This window comes from Oncorhynchus keta, chromosome 25 (genome assembly GCF_023373465.1).
Source record: "Oncorhynchus keta strain PuntledgeMale-10-30-2019 chromosome 25, Oket_V2, whole genome shotgun sequence".
Classification (NCBI taxonomy): domain Eukaryota; kingdom Metazoa; phylum Chordata; class Actinopteri; order Salmoniformes; family Salmonidae; genus Oncorhynchus; species Oncorhynchus keta.
This window is the reverse complement of record NC_068445.1, coordinates 24,173,535-24,190,534: the sequence shown is the minus strand read 5'-3', so window position 1 is coordinate 24,190,534 and position 17,000 is coordinate 24,173,535. Positions and strand designations below refer to the sequence as shown.

The 17,000-nt window shown below is 45.0% G+C and overlaps 1 protein-coding gene across 2 annotated transcripts; it reads right to left on the bottom strand.

The window, feature by feature from the left end:
• Positions 1 to 3,288: 3,288 nt before the first annotated feature.
• Positions 3,289 to 17,000, bottom strand: dhx37 (DEAH (Asp-Glu-Ala-His) box polypeptide 37). 2 transcript variants are annotated; one of them, XM_035757151.2, is made up of 26 exons: positions 16,803 to 17,000; positions 15,305 to 15,439; positions 14,901 to 15,070; positions 14,649 to 14,761; positions 14,130 to 14,490; positions 13,854 to 14,002; positions 13,616 to 13,708; positions 13,424 to 13,520; positions 13,053 to 13,166; positions 12,505 to 12,820; positions 12,339 to 12,415; positions 12,120 to 12,246; positions 11,953 to 12,029; positions 8,242 to 8,474; positions 8,015 to 8,126; positions 7,801 to 7,907; positions 7,443 to 7,631; positions 7,128 to 7,252; positions 5,360 to 5,476; positions 5,047 to 5,219; positions 4,823 to 4,937; positions 4,592 to 4,729; positions 4,217 to 4,311; positions 4,020 to 4,093; positions 3,842 to 3,939; positions 3,289 to 3,750 (listed from the first exon to the last, which is right to left on the bottom strand). In XM_035757151.2, the coding sequence occupies exons 1-26, from the start codon at positions 16,861 to 16,863 to the stop codon at positions 3,674 to 3,676; spliced, it is 3,543 nt and encodes a 1,180-aa protein (XP_035613044.1). In that variant the 5' UTR covers positions 16,864 to 17,000; the 3' UTR covers positions 3,289 to 3,673. The 2 variants fall into 2 exon arrangements, with proteins under 2 accessions (XP_035613044.1, XP_035613045.1); XM_035757152.2 differs by lacking the exon at positions 16,803 to 17,000 and adding an exon at positions 15,679 to 16,761.

Here is a 17,000-nt window from a genome sequence, read left to right as displayed (position 1 = left end):
AATAATATTTTTGTGCTTATGAAACATTTCTGGGATCTTTTATTTCAGCTCATGAAACATGGGACAAACACCTTTTGTATTTTTGTTCAGTATAGATGATAAAGTAGGTAGCTGAAAATATTGGTTGGAAACATATTTTCAGGCTCCCGAGTGACATAATGGTCTAAGGCACTGCATCACATTGCTAGAGGCGTCACTACACATCCTGGTTCGATTCCAGGGTGTATCACAACCGGCCGTGATTGGGAGTCCCATAGGACGGAGCAACAATTGGCCCAGCGTCGTCCAGTTTAGGGTTTGGCAGTCATTGTAAATAAGAATTTGTTCTGAACCGACTTGACTAGTTAAAGATTAAATAAATCAAATAGGATATCCTGAGCATGTGATAGTTGGCTTACCGTCTCTAGCTTGGACAGTGCAAGAGTTATAGTTAGTGGGTATTATGAAAATAGTTGTAATTTAAAGTTTAGAAAATGTTCATGTTGTTTTAAGGTTTGTAGCTGAAATAGTTAAAAAGCAGAAGCTATTTAAAATGTCTACCACTGTGTTCTTATGTTTGGCATTGAATCCATGTAGTTGTATGCCAATTTACGTAAATATGAGTTTATAAAAAGGTGTTAGAGCAGGGGTCTTAAACCGTTTCCTGCCCAGGAACCCACACCCAGTCGACCCAGGGACCCACACCCAGTCGACCCAGGGACCCACACCCAGTCGACCCAGGGACCCACACCCAGTCGACCCAGGAACCCACACCCAGTCGACCCAGGAACCCACACCCAGTCGACCCAGGAACCCACACCCAGTCGACCCAGGAACCCACACCCAGTCGACTCAGGAACCCACACCCAGTCGACCCAGGAACCCACACCCAGTCGACCCAGGAACCCACACCCAGTCGACCCAGGAACCCACACCCAGTCGACCCAGGAACCCACACCCAGTCGACTCAGGGACCCTAATCAGATGTTAGAAATAGTTTCCCAGGTGAATAACAAGGAGAAGTAATCAACATTTTAAAATTAATACATTCGGTAGATCGTTTGTCACCTCCCCGCATTACAATTACAAGAGGAAGTGTAAACTACAACAGCCTATTAGATTGAAATGCCCTTTTGGACACATTTTGCTAATAGCAGCTGTTTGAACAAAGGTTAGCCAGGTGTTGGCAAAAATGTTTTAAAAAGATGCACTATGCAGAAATCGCTCTGCCATTTCCTGGATGCTAAAATTGTAATAGTTTGCGACTAAACAAGCAAGTATAGTGTAGAGAATCATTGTACCATCTAAACCACTATGCGATGTATTTTCCATAACCAAAAATATTGTATTTTTAGTTGTTTGAAGCTTGTGTACAAAACAGAAAGCAAAATACGCAAAAATTAAACTTAAGGTAAGTTTAGAAATAGAGCACATAGAACAGATATACAGCTTCCTGACCTACTTTAATTAGTGAGATCTATAAAACAACATGATCCACGTCCCTACCTTTTTTGTAAGGTATCTGTGACCACATGAATTTGGTCAGGTCACCCAAAATGTTACATATTGCAGCATAAAGTCAAGGAAGCTTAACAGCAGTCAGCAGCACGACATATTGGGGAAGTGTACAAAAACAAAACGTGGCATCCATCCATCAGTGGCCTCCATCAATCTTAAATGGAAGAAGTTTGGAACCACTAAAACTCTTCCTAGAGCTGGCCACCCAGTCTAACTGAGCAATCGAGGGAGAAGGGCCTTGGTCAGAGAGGTGACCAGGAATCCGATGGTCACTCTGACAGAGCTCCTCTGTGGAGATGGGAGAACCTTCCAGAATGACAGCCATCTCTGCAGCACTCTACCAATCAGGTCTTTATGGTAGAGTAGCCAGACAGAAGCCACTCCTCAGTAAAAGGCATATGACAGCCTGCTTGGAGTTTGCCAAAAGGCACCTAAAGGACTCAGACCATGAGAGAAGATTCTCTGGTCTGGTGACACCAAGATTGAACTCTTTGCCCTGAATGCCAAGCATCACGCCTGGAGGAAACATGGCAACATCCCTACGGTGAAGCATGGTGGTGGCAGCATCATGCTGTGGGGATGATTTTCAGCGGCAGGGACTGGGAGACTAGTCAGGATCGAGGGAAAGATGAAAGGAGCAAAGTACAGAGATCTGTAAATCTGCTCCAGAGCACTCAGGACTTCAGACTGAGGCAAAAGTTCACCTTCCAACAGGACAATGACCCTAAGCACACAGCAAAGACAACACAGGAGTGGCTTCGGGACAAGTCTCTGAATGTCCTTGTATGGCTTAGCCAGAGCCTGAACTTGAACTCAATCCAACATCTCTGGAGAGACCTGAAAATAGCTGTTCAGCAACACTCCCCATCCAACCTGACAGAGCTTGAGAGGATCTGCAGAGAAGAATGAGAGAACCCCACCCGCCCAAATACAGGTGTGCCAAGCTTGTAGCATCATACCCAAGACTCAAGGCGCTTCAACAAAGTACTGAGTTTAGGGTCTGAATACTTATGTAATGTGATATTTCCCAAAAAATGTTTTCTAAAAACCTGTTTAAGCTTTGTCATTATGGGGTGTTGTGTGCAGATTGAGAAATAAAACAATTGAATTCATTTTAGAATAAGGCTGTAACGTAACAAAATATGGAAAAGTCAAGGGGTCTAAATACTTTCTGGAAGCACTGTATCCATATTAGAACATTTTAAGTTAGGATAGCCTGAAAGTTTTAAAGTTGGTTTTGTTGCCTAATTGGCCAAAGAGCAGGACCATTTTGAATAGCTTCCACTATTTTTAATGGTTCTTATTTAAACATGTTCATTTAAATGGTTATAGTTTAAAAGTACATTCAATCCATATTGCGGAAGTTACAGCATGATTGCAATTTAAGCAATTTTACCACATTAGCAGAGACGGAAATTACATTTAATTCAATCGCGCAATCTGTAACGCTTCAGTGACAGACTGAATAGAGCCCTAAATAGTATCAAAAACCCTTTTGACAAGCAATCTAAGTAGGGTCAGTCTGAACATCTCAACTTTGGTTTGGAGTTGATAGCCTTAAAACGGTGAAAGAGACTTTGTTTATGGCCCTTTTTTTGCCATTGAAATACATTGGAGATCATTTTACATATTGTTATAGTATAAATGCTATCCAAAATATTTTCAAGCAATCAAAGTTTGGGAGTTCTGTACCTCAGTTAGTTTCGTACTCAATCGTTTAAGAAGTAGAGCGCGGGAAATAAATATGATAGTCTGAAATCTTCAGGAAACACACTAATAAACTCACTTCAATTAAAAAAGAAAAAAAAAGCCTTCGTATTTATTTTGGGTGTCAACTGCATGGTAAGATTAAGGCTTCATCTTCAAAAAGATTTTGGGATTTTCATTCTGTCCAACATTGATCAAATCTCATTCTAATCATCAGTTTCAGACTAGCACAAATAAGCAGTCTTAAAAATGTATCAAAGCACAACCAGAGGGACACATGGTCCAAGTGAAAGATTGGCCCTTCCCCTGAACAGTTCTGTACAGAACAGCCAAAAGGTCCTGTGTGTTGTGTGGCTGGCTGAGGTATGGATAACTGGCTCCCTGGTATGGGTAATGGGGTTGTGTTGATGGCACTGTGTTGGTATGGCTGGTTTGGCAGGCTGCAAAGCTGGTATCAGTGTCCTCTGTGTCAGATGGGAGGCCAGCTCTTGGCCACGTCTTGGTGCTTAGCTTCAGGGATCCATTGGCAGTACGCAGTCAAGAGGACTGGAAGGAGAAAATTACGAGAAGAGAGAACATCATGATAAACTATTTGACACGTTTGACAGTCTCTCATTGAAATTACACAAATACGTACATTTGTCGTGGTTCTTCCAGGATGAGAGCAGTACGTCTCTGCAGTCCACTCTCTCTGACACTAAAGCTCCCAGCAGAGCCTCAGTCCTGGGCTGGAGTCTGACAGAGGAAAAACAACATTAAGCATCAACACAGACAGACCATCCTATGTGGTGTAGTGAAAGGAACACTTGGCTTACTTTGCCCAGGTCTTCATCATGATGGAAGGGTTTGAGAGAAGATAACTGCTGTGCTGTTTCAATTTAGGGCAGACCTGAAACACACGACACACAAATAAAAGTGAGTGCAGTCAACCTCTGTTTTACTCCATCTAACCAGGTTTGTCCCATAGAGATCTGTACGGCCTGACGTGACACTATAGAGTACACTTTAGTACCTGTCCTTCCAGAAGAAACTTGGCAAACAGTTTGTATCGTTCCAGGCCATCTGGGTAATCCATCTCTATAGCAGGAAGCTGCCAGCCACATCGGACTGGAGAATACAGGGAATAGAGTGTTAGGCTCAATCTCAATCAGTGTTTCTGTGATTCTTCACATCCTCTCTCCTCTCCTACTGTATTAGAGAAGGTCCAAGGTCCCTCCCCTCAGACCTTCCTCTCCAATACGTTGAGGAGATGAGGGGATTCAGGGAATTGAGGAAAGATGAATTGAGACATAGCCAGAGAGATCAGAGACGTTAAAGCCCATACAGACCAGGGAGATACTGTATTACTGAACGTGACAAGGACAGGCATGGTGTAGAGCAGACTCACAAAAGGTGCTGGTACAGTGACATTTGACCCTGCCTGTAGAGGCACAGAGCCATGGCGACGGGGTCTCCAGAGGAGATCCAAAATGGCAGTACTGGGTGAGGAGCTGGGGAACCCACTCTGGTTCTACCGCTGACACACCTGAGAGACAAATCTCCCAAGTTAACAGCTGTTGGCATAACGAATATCGATGACATTAAACTGTACTATGATCAGTGGAAGTGTTTCACCTACCTCTCATGTACATCTTGGTGGTCTCCAAGACCTCCTGATAGACCACAAACTGAGGTAGCGTTTTAAACAGGGCTGAGGAGGGGTGGATGTAGACGGGCTCATCCAGGAGTGGGGTCTGAAAACAGTTAACACAACACTATCAACAAGCAGGATCAGAAATGGGACTTAGAAACAAAGATAAAAACAAAACTTTCCTCACCAATCAGTATTATAGGTGAACTCACCTTGTATCCATTCCTCCATTTTGGGTCTAGAAGTTCCTCTTGCTGTACCCGTCTGGCGAGGTGGTCCCCCAGTCCCGCCAGCACTATCTGACGTAAACACACCACCTGGCTCTCAGTAGGTGGAGCCATCTTACAGTCCACAAACACACCCACCTCTGGACACACTGAGTTCACTATTGAAGGAGAGGACAGAGTTTTTACTTAAGAATTGCACTGTTGGTTAGGGCCTGTAAGTAAGCATTTCACTTGAAGGTCTACACCTGTTGTATTCGGCGCACGTGACAAATAAACGTTGATTTATTTTTGTGTGTACCTGCATTGGTGAGCTGTCCTCTAAGTCGTCTGATCTCCAGCATGGCTTTATACCGCAGTCCATTCTCCTCACAGAATTTAAGAGTGCAGCCAGCAAACTCACACGCACCCACAGCACCTGAGGTAAACCCATCATACTTTAACAGACATGTAGTACACTACCAGTCAAACGTTTTAGAACACCTACTCATTCAACGGTTACTCTTTTTCTCTACAATGTAGAATAGTGAAGACATCAAAACTATGAAAAAAAATACATATGGAATCATGTAACCAAAAATAAAAATAAATAAATAAAAGTGTTAAACATATCAAAATATATTTTAGATTTGAGATTCTTCAAATAGCCACCCTTTGCCTTTGACAGCTTTGCACACTCTTGGCATTCTCAACCAGCTTCACCTGGAATGCTTTTCCAACAGTCTTGAAGGAGTTTCTACATATAGTGAGCACTTGTCGGCTGCTTTTCCTTCACTCTGCGGTCCAACTCATCACAAACCATCTCAATTGGGTAGAGGTCGGGGATTGTGGAGGCCAGGTCATCTGATGCAGCACTCTGTTTCTTGGTAAAATAGCCCTTACACAGCCTGGAGGTGTTGGGTCAATGTCCTGTTGAAAAGAAAATGATAGTCCCACTACGCCCAAACCAGATGAGATGGAGTATCACTGCAGAATGCTGTGGTATCCATGCTGGTTAAGTGTGCCTTGAAACGCTAAATAAATCACAGACAGTGTCACCATCAAAGCACACCACACCATAACACCTCCTCCATACTTTGCGGTGGGAAATACACATGCAGAGATGACCCGTTCACACACCGCGTCTCACAAAGACACAGCAGTTGGAACCAAAAATATCACATTTGGACTCCAGACCAAAAGGACTAATTTCCACCAGTCTGATGTCCATTGCTCGTGTTTCTTGTCCCAAGCAAGTCTCTTCTTCTTATTGGTGTCCTTTACTAGTGGTTTCTTTGCAGCAATTCACCCATAAAGGCTGGATTCTCCTCTGAACAGTTGATGTTGAGATGTGTCTGTTACTTAACTCTGAAGCATTTATTTAGGTTGCAATTTCTGAGGCTGGTAACTCTAATGAACTTATCCTCTACAGCAGAAGTAACTCTGGCTCTTCCATTTCTGTGGCGGTCCTCATGAGAGCCAGTTTCATCATGGCGTTTGATGGTTTTTGCGACTGCACTTGAAACGTTCAAAGTTCTTGAAATGTTCGGTTTTGACTGACTTTTATGTCTTAAAGTAATGATGGACTGTCATTTCTCTTTGCTTATTTGAGCTGTTCTTGCCATAATATGGACTTGATATTTTACCAAATAGGACTCTCTTCTGTATACCACCCATACCTTGTCACAACACAACTGATTGGCTCAAAGGCATTAAGAAAAAAATTCCACTAATTAACTTTTAACAAGGCACACCTGCTAATTGAATGCATTCCAGGTGAGAACCTCATGAAGCTGGCCGAGAGAATGCCAAAAGTGTGTAAAGTTCAAGGCAAAGGGTGGCTATTTGAAGAATCTCAAATCTAAAATATATTTTGATTTGTTTAACACTTTTTTTGGTTACTACATGATTCCATATGTTATTTCATAGTTTTGATGTCTTCACTTTTATTCAACAATGTAGAAAATAGTGAAAATAAAGAAAAACCCTTGAATGAGTAGGTGTTCTAAAACTTTTGACCGGTAGTGTACAGAACACACACACAAAGAAAACCACCACCACACCCTCATACGCTCACACTCCAGCCTTACCCAGCAGGACCATGAGGTCCCCCAGCAGTAGAGAGGCTCCCTGCCCAGCCCACAGCCTCCTCATCTGGGCCAGCCGGGCTCGACGCTGGGCCAGCTTGGAGCTCTCATCCTCACTACCAGCAGGTCTGGACCAATAGAGACGGTGGAGAGAGAATGTAGAGACGCAAACACATTAGGATCTTGTTTAAATATGCATTTCACAATAAGTAACAAAACCAAAACACTGTTTGATCAGAAACATGCTATTCTAATGTCTATGTATTTTAGAATAATCCCATAAACACACATGTCCTCTACTCTCTCTCTGCCCCTCACCTGTCCAGATCCTCAAAGATCTCCCGGACCGTCATGGCGGCCACCACAGCGATGACGTAAGGCAGACAGTCCTGCTGCTTCCCTAGCGCCAGCATCTTAGCGTAGCGTGGTGACACAGGGAACGACGCCATTGCCCTGCCCAAGGGGGTGATGGGACAGCTCAGACGCGCTCGCTCCATCTCCTTAACCCTAAAGCAGATAGACATGGATTTATCGTGGGTGGGTTTGCTGCAAGAGGGGATAGTGAGGTGGAGGATCTGAAGAGGGGACCTCAGATATACCTGCTGAGAAGTGAGTTTTTGAGCAGTGAGGTAGGTTGAGTGAAGGGTGAGAGAGCGAGTCAGGTTTAACCGCTTACCGTCCGGTGCGTGGCGGCTCCTCTAGTGCTCCCAGTGAAACCAGTAACTGTTCTGCTGCCACCAGCGCCTCAGCTGAGGGAGTTGTGGGGAATGGGAAGTTGACCACCTGAACACACAGGAAAAATCCATCAGCCAAATAGGTAGTGTCTGACTAATTTCACAGGAAGACTTTCTCCCTCTTTACAGCATCAATCAATGTGTTATTTCTCTGACCTTGTCTATGTTAAGGTCCTTCATCTGTAGTACCAGGTCCTCAACTGGCCTGCGGGTGATCTCTGCCTCTGAGAACAGAATGAAGTCTCCAAACACCGCTGATGAGTACAGCCTAGTACACACAGTCATAGCACATTCAATTTTATCCCCGTTAGAAATGACTGAGGTTAAAAATGGGGTGTGAAAGCATTTACTTTAACAATTAAACACCCCTTTCCAGTTCTGACCTATAGCAGTGTCCAGGTTCGGTACGGCCTGACCGGCCTGCCCTCTGATTGGCTGAGGCCTGTGAGGTCCAGGAGACCTTGAAGGAGGAGACCCCCGTGACGCGGTCGTAGAAGCGCTTCTTGACCCGACCGCAGTCGACCACATACTTTATCCCCGGGATGGTTAGAGAGGTCTCTGCTACGTTGGTAGCCACGACACACAGACGTGCACCATGAGGAGGGGGCCGGAACACCTGGACACAGGATTAGAAACACACAGACGTGCACCATGAGGAGGGGGCCGGAACACCTGGACACAGGATTAGAAACACACAGACGTGCACCATGAGGAGGGGGCCGGAACACCTGGACACAGGATTAGAAACACACAGACGTGCACCATGAGGAGGGGGCCGGAACACCTGGACACAGGATTAGAAACACACAGACACAGTTGAAGTCTGAAGTTTACATACACTTAGGTTGGAGTTATTAAAACTCGTTTTTCAACCACTCCACAAATGTCTTGTTAACAAACTATAGTTCTGGCAAGTCGGTTAGGACATCTACTTTGTACATGACACAAGTACGTTTTCCAACAATTGTTTACAGATCATTTCACTGTATCACAATTCCAGTGGGTCAGAAGTTTACATACGCTAAGTTGACTGTGCCTTTAAACAGCTGGGAAAATTCCAGAAAATTATGTCATGGCTTTAGAAGCGTCTGATAGGCTAATTGACATCATTTGATTCAGTTGGAGGTGTATCTGTGAATGTATTTCAAGGCCTACCTTCATACTCAGTGCTTCTTTGCTTGACATCATGGGAAAATCAAAAGAAATAAGCCAAGACCTCAGAAAAAACATTGTAGACCTCCACAAGTCTGGTTCATCCTTAGGAGCAATTTCCAAACGCCTGGAGGTACCACGTTCATCTATACATACAATAGTACGGAAGTATAAACACCATAGGGCCACGCAGCCGTCACACCGCTCAGGAAGGAGACGCGTTCTGTATCCTAGAGAACGTACGTTGGTGCGAAAAGTGCAAATCAATCCCAGAACAACAGCAAAGGACCTTGTGAAGATGCTGGAGAAAACAGGTAGAAAAGTATCTGTAGCCACAGTAAAACGAGTCCTAAATCGACATAACCTGAAAGGCCGCTCAGCAAGGAAGAAGCCACTGCCCCAAAACCGCCATAAAACAGCCAGACTACAGTCTGCAACTGCACATGGGGACAAAGGTCGTATTTTTGGGAGAAATGGCCTCTGGTCTGATGAAACAAAAATAGAACTGTTTGGCCATAATAACCGTAATGTATGGCAGGGAAAAGGGGAGGCTTGCAAGCCAAAGAACACCATCCCAACCGTGAAGCACGTGGCAGCATCATGTTGTGGGGGTGCTTTGCTGCAGGTGAGACTGGTGCACTTCACAAAATAGGTGGCATCATGAGGTAGAACATTTATGTGGATATATTGAAACAACATCTCAAGACATCAGTCAGGAAGTTAAAGCTTGGTCGCAAATGGGTCTTCCAAATGGACAATGACCCCAAGCATTCTTCCAAAGTTGTGGCAAACCTGACTCAGTTACACCAGCTCTGTCAGAGGGCCACCATTGTTCCTGTTCCCAAGAAAGCTAAGGTAACTGAGCTAAACGACTACCGCCCCGTAGCACTCACTTCCGTCATCATGAAGCGCTTTGAGAGACTAGTCAAGGACCATATCACCTCCACCCTACCTGACACCCTAGACCCACTCCAATTTGCTTACCGCCCAAATAGGTCCACAGACGATGCAATCTCAAACACACTGCCCTAACCCACCTGGACAAGAGGAATAGCTATGTGAGAATGCTGTTCATCGACTACAGCTCGGCATTTAACACCATAGTGCCCTCCAAGCTCGAGACCCTGGGTATCGACCCCGCCCTGTGCAACTGGGTACTGGACTTCCTGACGGGCCGCCCCCAGGTGGTGAGGGTAGGCAACAAAATCTCCACCCCACTGATCCTCAACACTGGGGCCCCACAAGGGTGCGTTCTGAGCCCTCTCCTGTACTCCCTGTTCACCCACAACTGCGTGGCCACGCACGCCTCCAACTCAATCATCAAGTTAGCGGACGACACAACAGTGGTGGGCTTGATTACCAACCACGACGAGACGGCCTACAGGGAGGTGGTGAGGGCCCTCGGAGTGTGGTGTCAGGAAAATAACCTCACACTCAACATCAACAAAACTAAGGAGATGATTGTGGACTTCAGGAAACAGCAGAGGGAACACCCACCCATCCACATCGATGGAACAGTAGTGGAGAGGGTAGTAAGTTAAGTTCCTCGGCGTACACATCACAGACAAACTGAATTGGTCCACCCACACAGACAGCATCGTGAAGAAGGCGCAGTAGCGCCTCTTCAACCCCAGGAGGATGAAGAAATTCGGCTTGCCACCAAAAGCACTCACAAACTTCTACAGATGCACAATCGAGAGCATCCTGTCGGGCTGTATCACCGCCTGGTACGGCAACTGCTCCGCCCACAACGGTAAGGCTCTCCAGAGGGTAGTGAGGTCTGCACAACGCATCACCGGGGGCAAACTACCTGCCCTCCAGGACACCTACACTCGATGTCACAGGAAGGCCATAAAGATCATCAAGGACAGCAACCACCCGAGCCACTGCCTGTTCACCCCGCTATCATCCAGAAGGCGAGGTCAGTACAGGTGCATCAAAGCCGGGACCGAGAGACTGAAAAACAGCTTCTATCTCAAGGCCATCAGACTGTTAAACAGCCACCACTAAAATTGAGTGGCTGCTGCCAACACACGGACTCAACTCCAGCCACTTTAATAATGGTAATTGTAAAATATATCACTAGCCACTTTAAACAATGCTACCTAATATCTTTACATACCCTACATTATTCATCTCATATGTATACGTATATACTGTACTCTATATAATCTACTGCATCTTTATGTAATACATGTATCACTAGCCACTTTAACTATGCCACGTTGTTTACATACTCATCTCATATGTATATACTGCACTCAATACCATCTACTGTATCTTGCCTATGCCGCTCTGTACCATCACTCATTCATACATCTTTATTTACATATTCTTTATCCCCTTTCACTTGTGTCTATAAGGTAGTAGTTTTGGAATTGTTAGCTAGATTACTTGTTGGTTATTACTGCATTGTCGGAACTAGAAGCACAAGCATTTCGCTAAACTCGCACTAACATCTGCTAACCATGTGTATGTGACAAATAAAATTTGATTTGATGAACGGGCCAAAATGCACCCAACTTATTGTGGGAAGCTTGTAGAAGGCTACCCTAAATGTTTGACCCAAGTTAAACATTTTAAAGGCAATGCTACCAAATACTAATTGAGTGCATGTAAACTTCTAACCCACTGGGAATGTGATGAAATAAGAGCTGAAAAACACTTATTATTCTGACATTTCACATTCTTAAAATAAAGTGGTGATCCTAACTGACCTAAAACAAGAAATGTTAACTAGGATTAAATGTCAGGAATTGTGAAAAACTGAGTTTAAATGTATCTGGCTAAGGTGTATGAACTTCCGACTTCAACTGTACATGCACAATAAGCATGCACACAAGGACAAGCTAACACAGAGACACAGATCAAATATCCATGCATTAATGCAACGATATGACTTAATCTACTGTAGATTTCTTGTGCCAAGTGGCCCGTCTTACCTTGGCCTGCTGCTCTGGAGCCAGGAGAGAGTAGAGGGGGAGGACATAAAGAGGGAGGGACGGGTCCGCCTTCTCCTCTACAGACACGGAAAGAGAACATATGAATCAAGGATACACACCTGAGAGCTGTAGGGCAACACATACACCTAGCTGTCCTTTTCTCTTACCTGTGTCTGCAGCGTCGTCTCCTAGTTCCAGGTCTGACCCCTCATCATCTATCCCCGCCAGACGGTCCTCATCCCCCTCATCCACCGGCAACGCTGAGTAGTTATCCAGGTCAATACGGGGCAGGGACTACTCACACACAGAAACCACACACAAATAGCATTAAAACATTCACTCACACACTTCTCAACACAGTGACAGAATAACTAAGTAGTACATACCACAGTTCTCTTATGTTTGGCTTTCTTTAACTTCTTCATCTCATCTGAGGAGTCTGTTGCTGCCTCCTCTCCCTCACCTTATCAGAACACACAGTCATACATTTTACAGTGTAAAGACTGTATAAAAAAATATATAATAATAACAATAAATATTTTTTAAACATACCAGTAGCTGTATTGCCCCTCCTGAAAGGGAAGGCCCTCCGCAGTCTCCTGCAGACAGAGTGGACCTCAGCCTGTCCCGTCAGGAACACCAGGATACCCCCAGGGGGCAGCATGCGGTGGATCTTACAGGTCTTGTGGAACACCTCTCCAGTGTAGTCCTCCAGAGGAGTCCGTTTGTTAAAGTGGACGCTTACAGGGAACTGACGGGCCTCTACCTTAATGACGGGAGGAGGAGTAGGAAACAGCTTCCTGTTTTCTGTGAAGTCCTCCACACGCAGAGTAGCTGACATCACTATCAGCTTCATGGGGAGGCCTTTCTGTATGACACACAGGAAACAACAGGGTAGGGGAAAATAAGGGCAACAACAAGTTAGGTAGAGAAGTCTGCTAATAAATCATTATTAAACACATTTGATTGAGTAAATAGTTTATAAATCTTTACATAACAGTTGTGCATATATTAAGTAACAGGCCCAAGGTGTCAGGAACCCCCAGTCACTTATTAAAAAAAGATCAACAACAACAACAAATTAACCCCATCTGTCTGACCTTGTTTCTGAGTGGTACGATGCGTGACAGCAGGCCAATCAGGATGTCTGTGTACACACTCCTCTCATGGGCCTCATCTATGATGATCACACTGTACCTCTGGAGCAGGAAGTCCTACAGCAGAGAGCAACAAACTGAGATTGCATTTCAAATATCACCCCATTCCCTATACAGTAGCGCACTACAGGCTCTGGTCAAAAGTAGTGCGACAAAGGGACTAGGGTGCCATTTTGGGTGACTGAGGCAAATAGACTGAGAATGGAGTCATACAATAAACATGGGAAAAATTGGGGGCAGATAGGTAGGGATGGGGAAGGATGGAACAAGTGATGGGAAGGATAGATAATAAGCAGAGGGGGTGGGAGGATTACCTTCTGAATCTCCTTCAGCAGGACTCCGTCTGTCATGAACTTGATCTTGGTGTCACTGGTCACATTCCCCTCATAACGGATCTGGTATGACACCAGCCTAACAACAGACAACCAAACACACAGAGAGCCTCAGACAACTGGAAACGAAATCCAAACACTAACCATTGTGTGTGTGTGTGTGTGTGTGTGTACCGTGTAGACAGGTTCATCTCTTTGGCCACTCTGTGGGACATACTGACAGCTGCCACTCTCCTAGGCTCTGTCACACCAATGATTCCAGTGCCACTGGAGAGAAACAGGAGGGAGAGGGGTAAACAGAGATATGATGGTATTAGTGGAGTGAAAACAGGCTTCAAATAAACATACAACAAGATAAGTGGTGAATAAGAGAGTGAAGCAGAGAAAAAGAAGAGCAGGGTATGTGTGTTACCTGGCATATCCAGCCTCGTACAAGAACTGGGGTACCTGGGTGGTTTTACCACTTCCCGTCTCTCCACACAGAACCACAAAACTGTTCTCTCTCACCGCCTCCATGATTACTTGCTCCTCAGCCAGCACTGGCAGCCTCAGACGGGAATCCTACACACATTGCAGGACAAACACACATGCGCACACACAGCAGGAGAAATAAAGACAAATGCACACGGCTTGAAAAAAAAGAGAGAATGTGCATGAGAAACAAACACACACCACAAGAAACACACACCTGTATCTCTGGCAGTCTGTCCACGGAGATGAAGATTGCTGGCTCGGATGGTTTTTTACTGGAGGCCCGTGCAGGGCCTGACTCCTCACTCGTCTCCTTTTTCTCTTCTTTCTTCTCCATCTCTTCCACCTCTTTCTCCTGACAGGAGGAGGCTGGCTCTTTAGATTCTGAGACATTAGTGGCCTCCACCCTTCTATTCCCCATCCTGCCGTCATCCATCTCTTCATCAGATGAGTCCAAATCACTACTCTCCTCTTCTGCCTTCTCTTCCTCTCGTGCTCTTCGTTTCCTCTTCCTGTTGGCTCCACTCAGGCTGCTGATCCTGGGCCCCGAGGCTCCATCATCTACCTCATCAGGAGTCCTGAGAAAGTCACCACAGAGGATCACACAAGCCTTCAGTTGACCAGGACACTAATCACTCCAACTGAATATCATTGTTCATCAGTCAACCTGAGCTTATGGAAAGCATAACTAAACCAAATGCTGCTACAATGGTGTGACAGTCTGCCACTGCCTTACTGTTTGGTCTGGTACTGCTTGTCTCCTGTGCCCAATTTGGAGGTGGTGTAGAGCAGCTTCAGTTCAGAGTCAGGCAGCTGCACTTCGGCCAGTTTGGCCAGGATGTCTACTCTCTGGAAGTCGAAGGAGGAAGATGATGAATAGTGTAGTTTCATGTTTTTGTGCAGAACTATTTCAAATGACACACTTCATAATTATACTTGACTGAAACTGGCCCAGTCTGACTCAGAGAAGGCAGATTGAGAATGTTACCTTGGCTTTCTTCTCTTTGACCTCCAGGACTTTTTGTAGATGTTTCCTCTGTTTCTTGGTAAGGGGCTGTTTCTTAGTAAGGGACTTCTCAATACCCCTCTTCTTCTTGGGTTTGGTGGCTGGGAGGACCAGGGCATTGCTCTCGTCCACCCCCTTTAGGTTGCCCCCATCTGTGGGACAGGGAACAGAGTATCATGCGTACACAAGAATCACACCCATTACAACACCAGCCTCACGAACAGTGGTCGTACATTTTAGTAGCAGACGCTCTTATCCAGAGCGACTTAACAGTAGAGTGCAAAAAATGTTCATACTTAGTTACCATGTATCTCTCCCCTTCACCACCCTCATGTGTACCTACATATTTTGAGAGCCGTCGGGCCACAGGCGCTTAAGTGTTCTACCTTTGAGTTCCACTACAACAGTCTTCCCCTCCTCCTTGGCCTCTGGAGGTGGATGTGTCTCGTTCTGCTCCCGTCCCTTCCAGTTGTGCCTCTTCCTCAGTCGCCCCATCTTACGGCACGTAACAGACAGGAGCTCTGTGGATCGCACAAGGAGAGCATCGCATTGACAGGGAGGTGAGTGCTACAAGTTCCCATTTAAATATATCGGTACGAATGCGTTGTTAAGCGGTTTTGAAAACAAATGTAGCCACTGGTAGAAAGAGCCTAAACAGCTACGGTAGCTAACGTTACTGATGCTAGCAAAAGTATTCTTGTGAAACGCTAACGTTAACTCCATTGGCTAGCTAATACAAAACACAAACAACAGCACTCACCGTAGAAATGATGGTAATGTATGGCGCATAAACGTTAAAGACAAAATGCCGTCCAGCTCGCTGTTGAAACTTTTCCGGGATCTCACGTGTATACAACATTAAGCCTGGGTCCGTCACACATTACGTTCCGATACTGATACATGATCGGTATGAAAGTTCCGCCCTCTTTTTCAGAACGCTATGGTTATGTATTTATCGATTACAATATCTTTCAACGTTCCTGTGAATAACGCATTTTTATTCGATGAAACAGACGTACAATAGTTAATATGACACATGTGTATGATGATATGCTAAACTGTTCTGTGTGGAAGTGTATGGAATAGCCTAGGTCTAAAGTAGCCTAGGCAGACGATAGCGGGCGCCAGATCTGCACTGTCGTCTAGGGTTGTTGTGCAGTACCAACTCGCCGTGGACCGGGTCCTACACAAAGCATCCTCCATTCATGCTGAAAAAGCATAATTTTACTCTTTTCACTAGCTTTAATGGCGAGCCGTCGAATAAAAAAACTGTAGCTGGTTGAGATTAATGCCAAACGTGAAGAAAGCTGCCATTAAGGCAAAGGGTGGCTACCTTGAAGAATATCAAATATAAAATACATTTTTATTTGTTTAACACTTTTTTTTGCTTACTACATGATTCCAAATGGGTTATTTCATAGTTTTCATGTTTTCGCTATTATTCTACAATGTATAAAATAGTACAAATAAAGAATAACCCTTGAGTAGAAGGTGTGTCTAAACTTTTGACTGGTAATGTACATCCCAAACCTTTAAAAATACACCCATTTAAGAAATGATAACACAATACAGTATTATTGTAAGTTAAATGTTATCTCTATCTGCAATGTATTCAAAGCCTGATGTATTATTTTAACAGCTTTATTGAGTGATGCAAGCAATAAAACATATTGAAAGAATCCCCAGAATATAAATGCACAACCACTTGTATTTGCCCATGTTTCTTGTCCTGTGAGTCCCCTTTCAAGCTCACCAGCTTGACCCCTTTACAGTTCTCTCTCTACTCTGCCTTTTGCTGTTTCCTCTCCCTCTTCTCCCTCCTTGCCTACTTGGTCCCTCCCACCCCTCTTCAGATGCTGCTGGCCTTCAGGGGCTCATACTCACTATTACTCATAAGCCCCTGCCCCCCCAGCGAAGCTCTCCTCTGTGGTCCTTCGTGCCTCATGGGACAGCCTTTCAAACCTCCTCAGGAACACGACCATGGCACCCAGCAGCCCCACCTGCACCGCCACAAACACAAACAGAAAGACCTGGGAGGCCAGTGCCAGGTCACAGTACCAGTAGTGACAGGACTCCAAAACC